Consider the following 14,168-nt stretch of genomic DNA (forward strand, 5'->3'; position numbering starts at 1 on the left):
TCAGGCGAGGGCTTGATCTCTGCTACCGTATAGCCTAAGGGTTTAGATCTCGTCGAATCAATTCCATATCTTCGGAACGCAAAGACACCTAGGTAGACGCACAGATTCGTGGGAAGGAATGGACCCTTGAAAGGGCTGAAACCTTGAGAGGGATGGACCCTTGAAAGGGCTGGAGCCATGAGAGGGATGGACACTTGTAGGAATTGACCCCTTGTGAGGGCTGGACCCTTGTAAGGGTTAACCCCTTGGATGGATTTCAATGTCTAGGACCTGGATCCTGTTAGTAAACTGATTGAACCCTGAAATGTTTAGAAAAGTGTTAGACCTTGTAATTCATTATTAAAAACCTGAGTTTTAGTTTTGGAATAAAAGATCCTTGCTTAGAATCCTAGAGTTCTAGCTTGGTTTGAACCCTGAGGTTCTTGAGCCCTAGAACCCGGAAGTTCTTAAGGCCTTGAACCCTGAGGTCCCTTGCCTAGGCCCGAAGGCCGTTTTATTGAACCCAGAGGTTTTCTCATTGAACCCTGAGGTTTCTGAGTGTTGGGGTTTAATCCTTAGATCCGGGGATCGTGATTAAACCCTATGGATACCTCGAACCCGGAGGTTGATGCTTTTTAACCTTGAGGTTCTTGGCAAACCCGAAGGTTGGTATTTTGATTCAAAGATCCTTGAACCCTGAGGTTCTTACTAGATCCGAAGATCAGTTAGACCCGAAGGCCCTTGATCGACCCTTAGGTGATCTAGAATCCAGAGATTCCCTACAGACCCGAAGGCTGTATTGAACCCTGAGGCTCTTTTATAGACCCGGAGGCCGTACTGAACCCGGAGGTTACTATATAGACCCTGAAGCCGTACTGAACCCTGAGGTTCGTCATAGACACTGAGGCCGTATGCGTTATAGGAGGTTTTTGATCGTATTCTGTTCCCCATGGGGGAACCACTACCGATCTGTTATTGAGAAACCGCACTCTACCACCCGGATGTATAGGCCACTCTCGTGAATCTCAATGCTGCACTCTACCTTTCTGCAGAAAAGGTCACACTCAGACTTACTGTGGTCTGGCGTGGGCCAGCCCCGCGGAGAGACTTCACACCAGACACACTACTTTCCACGTCTGGATAAGCATTAAATTTTGGTGCTAACCGGTATTTTCGCACATTTGCTCGCTGTATATCAGCCGTCAGCATCTGATTACAGTACTTTGCAGTGTACGTCATGCCCCCTGCGTGTATTTAGCTCGTAGCGTCTTTAACACAGGGTTTGGATAGCACTAGTACGGTGGTCCCCACGTAACTTTTGGCCTTATAGCCTTTACGCAGGGCCCGAGATGCAGACAATGTAATAGGGTTGATCAGACCCGTTCCTTATATGTCGTACACCCATGTGAGTAGTCTCACTAGTATATATAGAGTTTGCTGAGATCTAAGATCCCTTAGGACCTGACCTAGCTACTATGCCCCTTTAAGTACATTGGAGTTCCTATAACCCCTTTAGCCGTAACTAATAATGTATTTTATAAGCTTAGTCCGGAGACGTTATCGCATACATAGGAGTAAGAAACCAGTGTACTTAAATATATCATAATAATAGTAGTAGTATATAAAGCTTGATCCGGGGACCTTACTTTTAGAAATGATAGAATTTGAGGTGCAAGGCATTCCAGCAGGTGGGTTGGACCTTACCGTCGCTATCTTCCAGCTTATAGGCTCCTGCCCCTTGCACCTCTATTACCTTATAGGGACCTTCCCATCCAGGAGCTAGTTTTCCGGCTGATTTGTCCCTTGTGCGGTCACAGACTCGCCTTAGGACCCAGTCCCCTTTCTGGAAGGTTCTGGATCTGGCCTTTTTGTTGAGCTCTTGGCTACTTTCAACTAGTAGGACACATTTCTAAGGCGGGCCGCCTCCCTCTTTTCATCGAGTAGGGCTAGACTCAGGGACATTAACTCGTTATTCTCCTCCTGGAGAGGAATTCAGAGACCGTGGTCCTTACGTGCACCTCTGTGGGTATCACCGCTTCAGCCCCATAGACAACGGAGAAGGGAGTCTCCTGGGTAGCCGTCTTCGGGGTTGTCCGATAGGCCCAGAGTACTCCATGTAGCTCTTCTGCCCATCGCCCATGGGCGTCTTCTAGGCGCTTCTTGAGCATGTTTACCACTGTCTTATTAGTGGATTCGGCTTGACCGTTAGATTGGGGGTGTCGTGGTGCTGAATAGGAGAGCTTGACGTTCCAGTCCTTGCAGAACTTTCGGAAGTTGTAGCTTGTGAACTGGGGGCCGTTGTCTGTGACGATCTCATGGGGAGTTCTGAAGCGTGTGATCACGTTAGTCCATAGGAATTTCCTGATTTGGAGATCCGTTATCTTGGCTAGTGCTTCAGCTTCTACCCACTTTGTGAAATAATCTGTCACGACTAGGAGAAAGATCTTTTGCCCCGGTGCCATAGGGAATTTCCCCACGATGTCCATGCCCCATTTTCGGAAGGGCCAAGGAGAACGTAGGGATTTGAGGTTCTCTGGTGGAAGGTTGGAGACTGGTGTGTGCTTCTGGCATTGGCTACCGAGCTTGGCCTGTTTGACGGAATCCCTCGCCATGGTTGGCCAGTAGTATCCAACCCTTCTGGCTCTGAGTACCAGGCTCCGACCACTAGAGTGGGAACCACACTCTCCTTCATGAAGCTCTTCTAGTATCTTGGCGGCTTCTCTAGGGGTAAGACATCGTAGATAGGGTCCTGAGAAGGATCTTCGAAATAGTTTCCCCTCGGAAAAGCAATACCTTGCAGCTTGGCGCCTTATCTTCCGACTTTCGTCTCGATCTTCAGGAAAGGTGTCGTATCTTAGATAGTTAATGATGGGCGTCATCCAGGTCTCTCCTTCGTCTACCACAGATCTTTCTTCAGGCTCCGTCTCTTTTTCGGTCGCGGGCCATGTGGGAATCGAAATTCGCACCGTCAATATTTCGTATATTTTAGGAAAGTAGGAAAACCCTAATTTCCCAGAAGATCCCGTATTCTGAGAAACCACACGTCAAGCAGTCAGAACAGGATAACAACGGAAAAAAATAAAATATAAAACGTAAAAAGAGAGCAAGAAGGATTTTATTCCGAATCTGCGTATAAGCGTGAGAACAACAGGACAACGTGCTTCGGCTACGAGAGCTGTCGGCGAGATCCTAGTTCTAATGCCCGAAGGTGGCTAAACCTAATTGAGTCGCAGCTCGAAAACAAAAACGGAAAGTTGCCTAAATTGCTCTAAGTGCTAAGTTGCTCTGGAAAAAGTGATGCCTCTATGCAGCTCGCCTTGAACTCCTTATATACTCCCTCCAAGGTCGGTTTACGCTTCCCCCTTTTGCCCTTAAGCCGTCATAGTCGAAAAATGGGAATATTCCATTTTTCCGATCTTCATGATTATCTGCGGAAAGTTTCTATTTTTTCGCAAGTGGGCCTCGAATCAAGTTTAGGACCTCCTTTGGGCCGTATTTTTGATTCGAGACTACTTTTACGATTTTTCCGATAAGGTTAAGTTTCCGCGGTTTTTATCGCAAACCAAACGGACGATTCCATTTGATCAAGAGATCAAGAAACGGATAGTCGTGAGTCGCGGAGAACGGATATACGGATAGTCGAGAATGCATAGTTTTTCGTCGTATCGTCGTTTCGGAAGACTTTGGACGTTTCGGAAAATGATCAATGCACGGAGACTCGCTCGCTATAGCGTCCGAACTTTGCTCGTGACTCGGTCGCTATAGCGACCGAGCGTGGTCTCGTGATCCGTTTGCTATAGCAACCGAGCTCTTATCCGTGACCCGATTGCCATCGCGATCGGGTTTATATCGTGGATTATGGTCCGTTGCCCAAGTGTTCGAACCTTCCGCAAGGCTATGATCCTCTCAGGATGCTTGTTTGCGGAGGTTTGGTCCTTTGATATCAAAGTTCCGTTTGTTTTTAAGAAATCATCATTTTCTTAAATCGTCGACTCCTCAGGTCGTTGATTAAGAAGTCGTTGATTTCTCAAGTTGTTGATTAAGAAATCATTGTTTTAAAGATTCATTGTCTTTAAACAAGATTTTCCGCAAACTTTTCGTATAGGTTTTCCTTTTCCGAAAAACCGTAAAAAAGTTCTTAAGTAAATAATTTTTAAACGGAAATTTTGGAAGCCAACTTTGCCTTGTCCGATTTCGACCCCAACAGTTAGCCCCCCAGTGCGGTAGAATCGTGGGTTGACAAGGTTCTGTCGTATGGTTTGGCGAGCTTAAGCGAGTTTTTAGGCCAAGTTGGTTTCCAAAAGTCCGAACTTGAATAGTAAATTCTAAAGCTTATAAAAGGGGGGTAACTCTTTCATTTTTAGTTACCCATCTTTCATAAGACTTTCTTTGAAGAATCCTCTCAAGAAAAGAAAAATTTAAAAAGAAAATCCCTCACAAAAATGTCAAAGTTGTTCAGAAGCGGAAAAAAGTCTTCTAAGAAGAAAGCTCCCATGACTTATTCTCCTGATTGCAACCAGGATGAAGAGCTCCTTGTTCCGAAATCCGAGTTCGAACTTCCTCCGAATGCGGCTGAACGCGACGCGTATTTGAAAGCAAGCAGTGATCGTATCAAACGTCCCGGAGAGGAAAAGTTTCCGATCTGTCGAACTCGGAAAACGGGGACTCATTTGCCGAGTAAGAACACTGATCTTTTCCTCGAGACGCTTCGGGAGTTTGCCGGAGTTCCGGACGCGGTTGAGTTCCGGATTCCCAGGGTCGGAGAGAGTGCCGACTATCCTCCAGAAGGTTACTTCACGTGTTACGAGGCCGTTTTGTCACGCTGCCTTATTTGGTTTCCGATCCCTGAGATCGTCGTCCGCGTACTGGACCGTTTTCTGTTTTCGTTTAACCGACTGAGCCCTACGAGTTTCGAGATCCTTATTGGTCTCGTAATTCTGAGTTACGAGAGCGGCCTATCCCTCACCGCCGACCATTTTGAGGCGTTTCTGCGGCTGCAATACAACAAGGAGTCTGCCTCCTGGCGACTGACTCCTCGTCCCATAATGCTGGCAGTAAGGGAAACTGTTTCCAATTTTAACAATTGTAGACAATTCTTCTTCTATGTCCGACTTAACGCTGCGTCTGTCGCAGAAGAGTTTATTCCGATGTTTCGGACGGTTCCAAATCCCCTTCTGTATATCAGCGTCGTTCATCCTTGGCCTAGGGACATTATGGAGGTGAGAGACGCGATGAGGAGCGGTGATCATTGGTGGACCAGTTTTACCCGTCAGAGGGTTCGGAGGGCGATCCGATTGGTTCACTCTGACTTCGAGGCGGTGGGTGAGATGGATTTTGCGCCCGTTGAACATCTCCCGGAGCGTGTTCCGGTTGAGAGGTCGCCCAAGCTGCCGCGGAAGAATAAAGACATCGAGGTTGAGGATCACGACTTTCCTGCTGACGATTCTCCACTTCCGGGATGGGATCCGTCTCTAGGCTTTGGCGATGGGAGCGGTTCAAGCGACGCGCAGATTCCCGACCTTGACGACTTCTTTTCCGGTCTTCCTGATCATCCTGTCTCGTTATCCTTTGCGGAGGATACGGAGGAAAGACCCGAAGTATTGGCGGAGACTTCTCGCGTGGTGAACGGGGTTAGTTTCTATTTCTTCCTTCATTCTCTTCGTTTATCCGAATAAAAATTCTATTTTCGAATTTCTCAGGCGATGAATCATCTTGGCTCAGCGTTGTTGGATATTAAGAGAGAATCAAGGATCTGACGTTTCAAAGCGGAGAAGAACGCGAATGACTTGGCGCGACTCCAGGAGGAGACCTTGGAGCGGGATTTAAGGGCTGCTGCCGATCATGCTAGAGAGATTTTCCGGGCGAGGAGGCAGGCAAAGCGGGAGATTTCCGCCGAGATGCAGAATCGGGGGACGCGTTTCCAGGAGGAGTTTTACAATCTCCGGGCTGCCGATGCCGTGGTAGGCGATTTTCGCGAGGGTCGCGGATCGGTTGGAGCTCTCACGAGGGCTCAGCATAGGGATTATGTTTACCAAGAGGAGTTGAGCCTCATGCAAGATGGCATGAAGGACAATGTTCACGCTGAGTTGCTTGTTCCCCCTATCGAGGAAAGGATCCGGGGACTCTGGGAGCCGATCCCAGTTTCTCCCGCCACGGTGGAGGTCGCGACAGAAGCGGAGGGAGGTGATGATGAGGTAACTTATCCGACGGAGTTTGGAACTTCGTCATCGGATGACTTTATCCTCTACTGAGTTTATCGGGAAAATGTCTTTTCCTTATCTTTGTATTTTCGTGGCCGAGTGTGGCTGTTTTATCTGTTGATGCCGCCACCGTAGTAGGTCGCGTAATTTTATGTATTTGGGGACAGGCCTTTTAAGGTTTCGAATCCCTGCCGCCTTTGTGCGGCTTTTATAAATATGAAGTAAGTTTGCGGTGATTTGCTTTTTATGATCTGATTTAAACTTTCGCCAAGTGTAGAGGGCAGAATGCGAGTAGTCACTTCGTATTCTAACTCTTAGTTCGCCGCTTGGTCTGTATGCTAATTTTTAATGAGCGTTTTTAGGTGTAAGCGGTAAGAGACATATTTTGGGATCTCGTATTTGATACTATGTCCGTGAGATGTTAAGTGCCAGCAAGACTGGGCTTAGGGCAAGACCTAGGTCTACTCTCAGCTTCGAGGCTGTGCGATGACTGATCGGCTTCCGTTTTGCCTGTTTGTGATTTTGACCTGATTCGTATCGTTTTAAAATCTGTGAAGTGTTATCGGCTTATATGTTTTGTCTAGGTACGAATCGAGCTACTTCCTTTGCGAAGTGCTGGACGAAATTTCGATTTTTTTTTTGTATAGGTTGCTATGGTATCCTGGTCGGATGTAAGAGGATCTTGTAAAAAGATCAGACTACGAATTTGCTTGAGTGAAATATTTCTGTATTTGCCCATACCCATCGGGGCCAATCGACGGGTTTGTTTTTGTTTTTAAAGTCGCGGGCGGACTATTTCATTTAAAGTCGCTGATGGACTATTTTGACGGATGATACGAACTAAATATCTTCAGTAAAAATTGCGACGTCTCGCGTTTTCTTGAGGATACGTTTTTTGTTTTCCGAAATGTCTATGTGTTAAGAATCGACATATTGAGAAAGTAATTTTTATTAAAATAGTTTCGAAAATTTCGAATACAAATGCGGATTTTTTTTTTGTGTGGGAGTATACGAGTATACGCACCCACTCCCCCCCCCTTTTTGGCGAGGGGGATAGCTGAACTCGCCTGGTTTCGACGGGCTGCCTACGTACCTCTTTCGAGGATCAAGCCATCTCGTAGTTCTGTTTATGCCGCGAGTATGTTTACTCGTCGGTTGGTTTTCCGTCGACCGCTTTAGTTGCGGGGTCGACGTTCACCTCGGGATTTTCCTCTTCCCGCTGAGTTGTGACGTTGTCTTCGGAGTTGGGGATGGTTCCGATCTCCGTATCTGCTTCCGCGGGAGATGTCTCTTTGTCTTCGGCGGAAGGCTGAGTTCGCTTGCGTTTAGCCGTAGAGGTCGTCGTGACTTGTCTCAACTTATGCTCCGCAAGGAAACCAAGTCACGACTGTTTTTGACAGCCCCAGATTGCGGCAATTCCAGTCCTGGTTGGAAATTTAACGTCCAAGTGATAAGTTGAGGGAACGGCCTTCATAGCGTTTAGCCATGGAGTTCCCATGACTGCGTTGTAAATAGCCAGGCTATCTACCACCGCGAAGTCAACTATCCTGGTAACGTTTTTTGCCATCACGGGTAGCTGAATCGATCCCAAGGTCATGGACGTTTGTCCGGAGAAACCCGTGAGCGGTTTCGGTACCGGGATAACTTCTCCGAGCTCGACGCCCATCCTCCTCAGTGTATCGCGGAAGATTAGGTTTACCGTGCTTCCGGTCTCGATAAGTATTCTCGCGATTTTGAGATCTCTTATTACGAGATCAATGACCAAGGGGTCGCAGTGAGGTTGGTCGAGTCAGTACACCTCTTCTTCGGTAAACGTTATCGAGGTGCTACGTCCGTCTTGAGGAGGTGACCGCGGAGGGTACTTCACAGTCGACTCGGCTTTCCGTTGGTAGGCCTTGATGGCCGAAACGGAGTCCCTGCAGTACTGGGATCCTCCCATGATCATGTTGACCCTCCTTCGGGAATTATCGTTTCCCCTATCGTCTGGTCTTCTCTCGCGCTTATCCCCCGCCTGATTTTTCGGCGACGAGTTCTCCGCGGGAGGATTCTTGTTGGTTTTTGGCGGACTGTCGGAGTCGAGGATTAGATCCTTGACGCTGGTTACTCCGGAGAGTTCTCCAGCAAGAAGCTTCGCGGCCAGCCTCGCCCCTACGACTTTGCAGTTAGCCGTGGAGTAACCTTCGGTCTGATGGAACTCGCAGTATACGTTTTTGTCGTAACTCTGGTTACAGTTCCACGTATTTCCCGAAGTCCTGTCCTGCTCTGGATTCATCGCGTAATTGTGTGCGCCCTGAAGTTCTTCCCCCTCGTTATGGACATACTTGTCGTTACGAGAATTTTTCTTCTTTGATTTTGGATCCACGTCTTTCGAAGAGCTCCTTGTCGGCTTATGTTTTTGCGACAAGACCTTCGTCTCTTCTTCGATCATTATGTAATCCGAGGCTTTGTGGAGGGCATCCTGGATCGTGCGAGGTTTCTCGAGCGTTATCCACTTTCTGAACTTCGACTTGTACCAGAGTGCCTTCCTAAGAGCATCGATGGCGACTTTGTCGCTGATTCCGCTGACCTTCGCCATGATCAGTTTGAAGCGGCTTATAAACTCTCGGAGGGTCTCACACTCTTCCTGAGTTAAGCTCCAGAGATCGACATCGGAAGTTTCTCTATAGATGAACATTGAGTACTTGAGGAGGAATTCCGACGCGAGTTGACGAAAGCTTCCGATGGAGTTTCGCTTTAAATGGGAGAACCATTCGAGCACCGCTCCTTCGAGATTTTTCGACGAACAGGCGACAGTAGCCTGCGTCTTTTTCGCTCTCCCTAAGCCTGGCTCTTCCCATGGTGATGTGGGACGCCTGGAGATGCGCTTTGGGGTCGTTGGTACCGTTATACATCGGTATCTTGAGTTTTCCCGGATTAGACACCTTGGTTTCAGAGATCCGCGCGGTGAAGGGTGTTTTACGAGCCACCTCGAGTAACCTGTCGATTTCTGGGGCGGCACTCGTGGCATGGTGGATTTGTGATTTCACGGCCCTTACTTCTGCGGCGGTCTTGGTGATGTAATCGCGGAGATCGCGTATCTCGGGATCCTCTCCAGCGGTTTTCCGAGCATGTCGGCGTTCGTGGCGTGTAATCTTGGTTTGCCTTTCGGCCAGTTCCTCCTGTTCGATCCAGTAGAGGTTTTCTTCTTCTTCCGTCATGGGTTTGTCGAACGGAGAACTTTCCCGATCTGAACGGCTACGGGTTCTTCTTGGAGGGACGTCGGCGTCCTCCTCGGAGTCATCGCTGGGCTCCAAGTCAATACGCTCGATTTCGTCCTCCTGTGTATCCTTTTCGGATGTCTGAGGTTTTTCCGAGTTGCCCTTGGCGACGGGGGATGTTTCACTAGGGTTTGGTCCAGAAGGACATTCCTGCGAAGTTCCAGGACTATCGTGTGGGGTTACGAACTCGAGCCTCCTTCCGCGGAGTTTGGTGGCTCCGCGAGGGAGAACCGTGCGGGACCTTGCCGTTAAGGTTTGAACCTGTTTGGTCAGGGTTCCCACGAGTTTATCCTGCTCTTACGATCTCTTTTCGTAGGCGGAAAGCATTCTTTTGAACTCGTCGAGCGACGCGGCGTTAGCAGGTGCGTCAGCCGCGGAAACATGCGCTGCGGGAGTGTTCAAGGCGCCCTTGGGTGCTCCGTTTAGAGGAGTTTGCAAGTTCGCTGAATCGTCGTTAGTCATGTCTGGTTGAGCGTGAGTTGGTCGTCAGTAAGATTGATCCGTACCCCCCCCTCCTTCTAGCGCCAAACTGTGGGAACCGAAATTCGCACCGTCAATATTTCGTATATTTTAGGAAAGTAGGAAAACCCTAATTTCCCAGAAGGTCGCGGATTTCTGAGAAACCACAAGTCAAGCAGTCAGAACACGATAACAACGGAAAAAATAAAATATAAAACGTAAAAAGAGAGCAAGAATGATTTTATTCCGAATATGCGTATAAGCGTGACAACAACAGGACAACGTGATTCGGCTACGAGAGCTGTCGGCGAGATCCTAGTTCTAATGCCCGAAGGTGGCTAAACCTAATTGTGTCGCAGCTCGAAAACAAAAACGGAAAGTTGCCTAAATTGCTCTAAGTGCTAAGTTGCTCTGGAAAAAGTAATGCATCTATGCCTCTCGCCTTGAACTCCTTATATACTCCCTCCAAGGTCGGTTTACGCTTCCCCCTTTTGCTCTTAAGCCGTCATAGTCGAAAAATGGGAGTATTCCATTTTTTCCGATCTTCATGATTATCTGCGGAAAGTTTCCATTTTTTCCGCGGAAACTGATGCTTATCCACCAAGCATAAACCGTCATAAGGTTTATGGGTTTTTAAGAAAAACCATACGGACGATTCCATTTGATCGAGAGATCAAGAAACGGATAGTCGTGAGTTGCGGAGAACGGATATATGGATAGTCGAGAATGCATAGTTTTACGTCGTATCGTCGTTTCGGAAGCCTTTGGACATTTCGGAAAATGATCAATGCACGGATACTCGCTTGCTATAGCGACCGAGCGTGGTCTCGTGATCCGTTCGCTATAGCAACCGAGCTCTTATCCGTGACCCGATTGCCATCGCGATCGGGTTTATATCGTGGATTATGGTCCGTTGCCCAAGTGTTCGAACCTTCCGCAAGGCTATGATCCTCTCAGGATGCTTGTTTGCGGAGGTTTGGTCCTTTGATATCAAAGTTCCGTTTGTTTTTAAGAAATCGTCATTTTTTTAAATCGTCGATTCCTCAGGTCGTTGATTAAGAAGTCGTTGATTTCTCAAGTCGTTGATTAAGAAATCGTTGTTTTAAAGAGTCGTTGTCTTTAAACAAGATTTTTCCGCAAACTTTTCGTATAGGTTTTCCTTTTCCGAAAAACCGTAAAACCGTAAAAAAGTTCTTAAGTAAATAATTTTTAAATGGAAATTTTGGAAGCCAACTTTGCCTTTTCCGATTTCGACCCCAACAGGCCATTGAAGTACCTGTAGTGGGATGCTCATATCAGTCATAGTTTCCAGGGCGGACCCTAGATTAGCTAGAGCGTCAGCCTGGGAGTTGTGCTCCCTAGGGATCTGGGTGAGCTTACAGTGTCGGAATCTGTCGAGTAGTCGCTTAGCCACAGATTGGTACCTGATCATACTCGGATCTTTCGCCTGATATTCTCCTTGGACCTGGCTTATGATCAGTTGTGAGTCGCTGAAGACCTGGATGTCTTCTACCCCCATCTGTTTGGCGAGTGTCAGCCCGGCTATCAAGGCTTCATACTCAGCTTTGTTGTTTGTTGCTTTAAAGTTGCAACGTACGGCCCTAGAGGCTGATTCCCCCGTGGGAGAAGTTAGGACTAGTCCCACGCCTGCGCCCCTTACGTTGGTAGACCCATCAACGTATAGTGTCCATTCGCATTTCTCCCCTTCACTATCACGAAGCTTTACCTCTTATTCCAGGGCTGGAAGCATGGCATGAGAGAATTTGGCTACGAAATCTGCTAGGACTTGCGATTTGATGGCTGTTGCAGGCAGGAAGATCACATCGTATTCCCCCAGCTCTATAGCCCATTTTGCTAGTCGTCCAGACACTTCCGGCTTATGAAGAACTGCCTTGATGGGGAAAGAGGTGACCACCACGATTTGATGAGCCTGGAAGTAGGGGCGTAGTTTTCGAGCAGCGTTAACTAAGGCAAGGGCCAGCTTCTCGAGGTGACTATAGCGGGTCTCCGCGTCTAGTAGAGATTTGCTCACGTAGTAGATAGGATGTTGTTTCCTTCCTTCTTCGCTTACTAGGACCGCACTAACTGCATGCTCCGATGCCGCCAGATAGAGCAATAGGACCTCACCTTCCAAGGGTTTTGAGAGGAGAGGTGGAGTAGTGAGATAGGCCTTGAGATCGGATAGGGCTTGCTCACATTTATCAGTCCATTGGAAGTCCTTGGGGTCTTTAAAGGTTTCGAAGAAGGCATGCGACTTGTCGGATAGCCTGGAGATGAACCTGCTTAGGGCAGCCATCCTTCCTGTCAGTCATTGCACCCCCTTGACATTGCAAGGGGAAGGTATCACCTAGATCGCTCTCACTTGCTCTGGGTTTGCTTCAATGCCCCTGTGGGTGACTATGTACCCTAGGAACTTTCCCGAGCTTACTCCAAACGATCACTTTGAAGGGTTTAGCTTCATGTTGTACCTACTAAGAGTGGTGAAGGCTTGTTGAAGGTGCGAGATATGGTCCTCGGCGTCCAGGGACTTTGCCAGCATATCATCAATGTAGACCTCCATGGTCTGCCCTATCTGATCGGCGAACATCATGTTGACAAGCCTTTGATAGGTCGAGCCAGTGTTCTTCAATCCGAAAGGCATAACCTTGCAACAGTAGATACCCCTTGAAGTCATGAGTGAGGTTTTCTCCGGAGAACGCATCCTTGAAGTCAACAGTAGATACCAGCAGTTGCGTCGACTAGCTTATCGATGTGAGGCAAAGGGAAGGGGTCTTTAGGACAGGACTTATTAAGGTCCGTGAAGTAGATACAGACTCTCCACTTCCCGTTCTTCTTCCTAACGACCACTACATTAGCTAGCCATTCTGGGTATTGCACCTCTCGTATGAATCCGGCATCTAATAGGTTCTTGACCTCTTCGTTAATTATCTCGTCCCTTTCGGGAGTGAACTTCCTCCTCTTCTGTCTGACAGGAGGATGCATTGGATCCACTTTGAGTTGATGCATGATGAGATCGGGGTCAATCCCATGCATGTCGTTATGAGACCAGGCAAAGAAATCGGAGTTGGATCTTAGGAATTCGACCAATCTCCTTCTTAGGCCTTCCGGAAGATTGGAGCCTATCTTTAAGTTTCGGCTTGAGTCCCCTTCGTGAGTGGGACCTCATCCATTTCTTCCACTTCCGGCTCTTCGATATGCGGGGCCGGAAGCCTTTTCTGTAATTGCTATAAGACCTGGGTCTTCCCCTTTAGGGTGGTCTGATAGCAGGACCTAGCATTTTCTTGATCTCCCTTGACCGCCTTAATGCCCCAGGGGGTTGGGGACTTGACCAGCTGATGCAAAGTTGAAGGTACGGCTCCCATGTCGTGGATCCAAGGCCTTCGCAATATCACGTTGTATGATGAAGGGCAGTCGACGACTAGGAACTTTTTGGTTTGGTTTATCCCCTCGGCGTACATGGGGAGAAGGACCTCTCCTAAGGTTTGCTTGACTTCTCCACTGAAGCCTACAAGGGGAGTCACCTTTCTGGTTAGAGCTGTAGGTTCCAACCCTAGGTCGGCGAAAGCCGAATGGAAGATTATGTTTCTGGAGCTCCCATTGTCTACTAGTATTCGCTTGACCAAGCAGTTCGCTATGGTAAGTAAAATGACAAGAGCATCGTGGTGAGGAGCCAGGACCCTCTCATGTTCCCTTGCAGTGAAGCTGATCCTCGTCTGTTCTGAGGAGTAGGCGCTTAGGACCCTCAGACTCTTGGCCATTCCAGGAGTTGCGGGTACTTCTCTTGGCAGCGGCACTGCTGATTCCGCTTACCTCCGATCCGCCTGAGATGACATGGATCACCCGATCTTGCTGCGGTGGAAACGCGGGAGCAGCTTCGATAGGGAGACCGGGACCTTCCTTATTTAGAAGGTTCTTGGCCTTATCCGAGAGGAACTCCCTTAGGTAGCCTTTCTTGAGGAGCTCGGCGACTTCCATCTTCAGGGCTATACAATCCTCCGTAGTGTGACTGTGATCACTATGGAACTCACACCATCGCTTGGGGTTTCGATTAGCCTCTGCGGCCTTCATCTTAGGAGGCCACTTGACTTGAGGTCCCATTTGGCGTAGGACACCGATCAGTTCCGGTTTGGATATCGCAAGATGGGAGATGTCAGGCCAAGTAGACACCATTGTTCCCTCGGATCTAGGCAAAGGTCGATGCTGGTACCTGCCTCTGTTCGCGTTATTAGTCTCCCTAGCGGACTTGTGATGAGAGGGCTCATCGCGGTCATTC

The 14,168-nt window shown here is 48.3% G+C and overlaps 1 protein-coding gene across 1 annotated transcript; it reads right to left on the reverse strand.

The window, feature by feature from the left end:
- Positions 1-7,968: 7,968 nt before the first annotated feature.
- On the reverse strand, positions 7,969-8,754 carry LOC130498104 (uncharacterized). The gene has a single exon (XM_056991461.1). It carries the CDS (start codon positions 8,752-8,754, stop codon positions 7,969-7,971), a length of 786 nt encoding a protein of 261 aa, XP_056847441.1.
- Between the last annotated feature and the right edge of the window lie 5,414 nt (positions 8,755-14,168).

The sequence above is a fragment of the Raphanus sativus genome, chromosome 7, assembly GCF_000801105.2.
Source record: "Raphanus sativus cultivar WK10039 chromosome 7, ASM80110v3, whole genome shotgun sequence".
NCBI lineage: Eukaryota > Viridiplantae > Streptophyta > Magnoliopsida > Brassicales > Brassicaceae > Raphanus > Raphanus sativus.

Bases quoted from the DNA above. Each gene is read 5' to 3' on its own strand.
- LOC130498104 (XM_056991461.1), bottom strand. From the start codon at position 8,754: ATGGCGAAGGTCAGCGGAATCAGCGACAAAGTCGCCATCGATGCTCTT.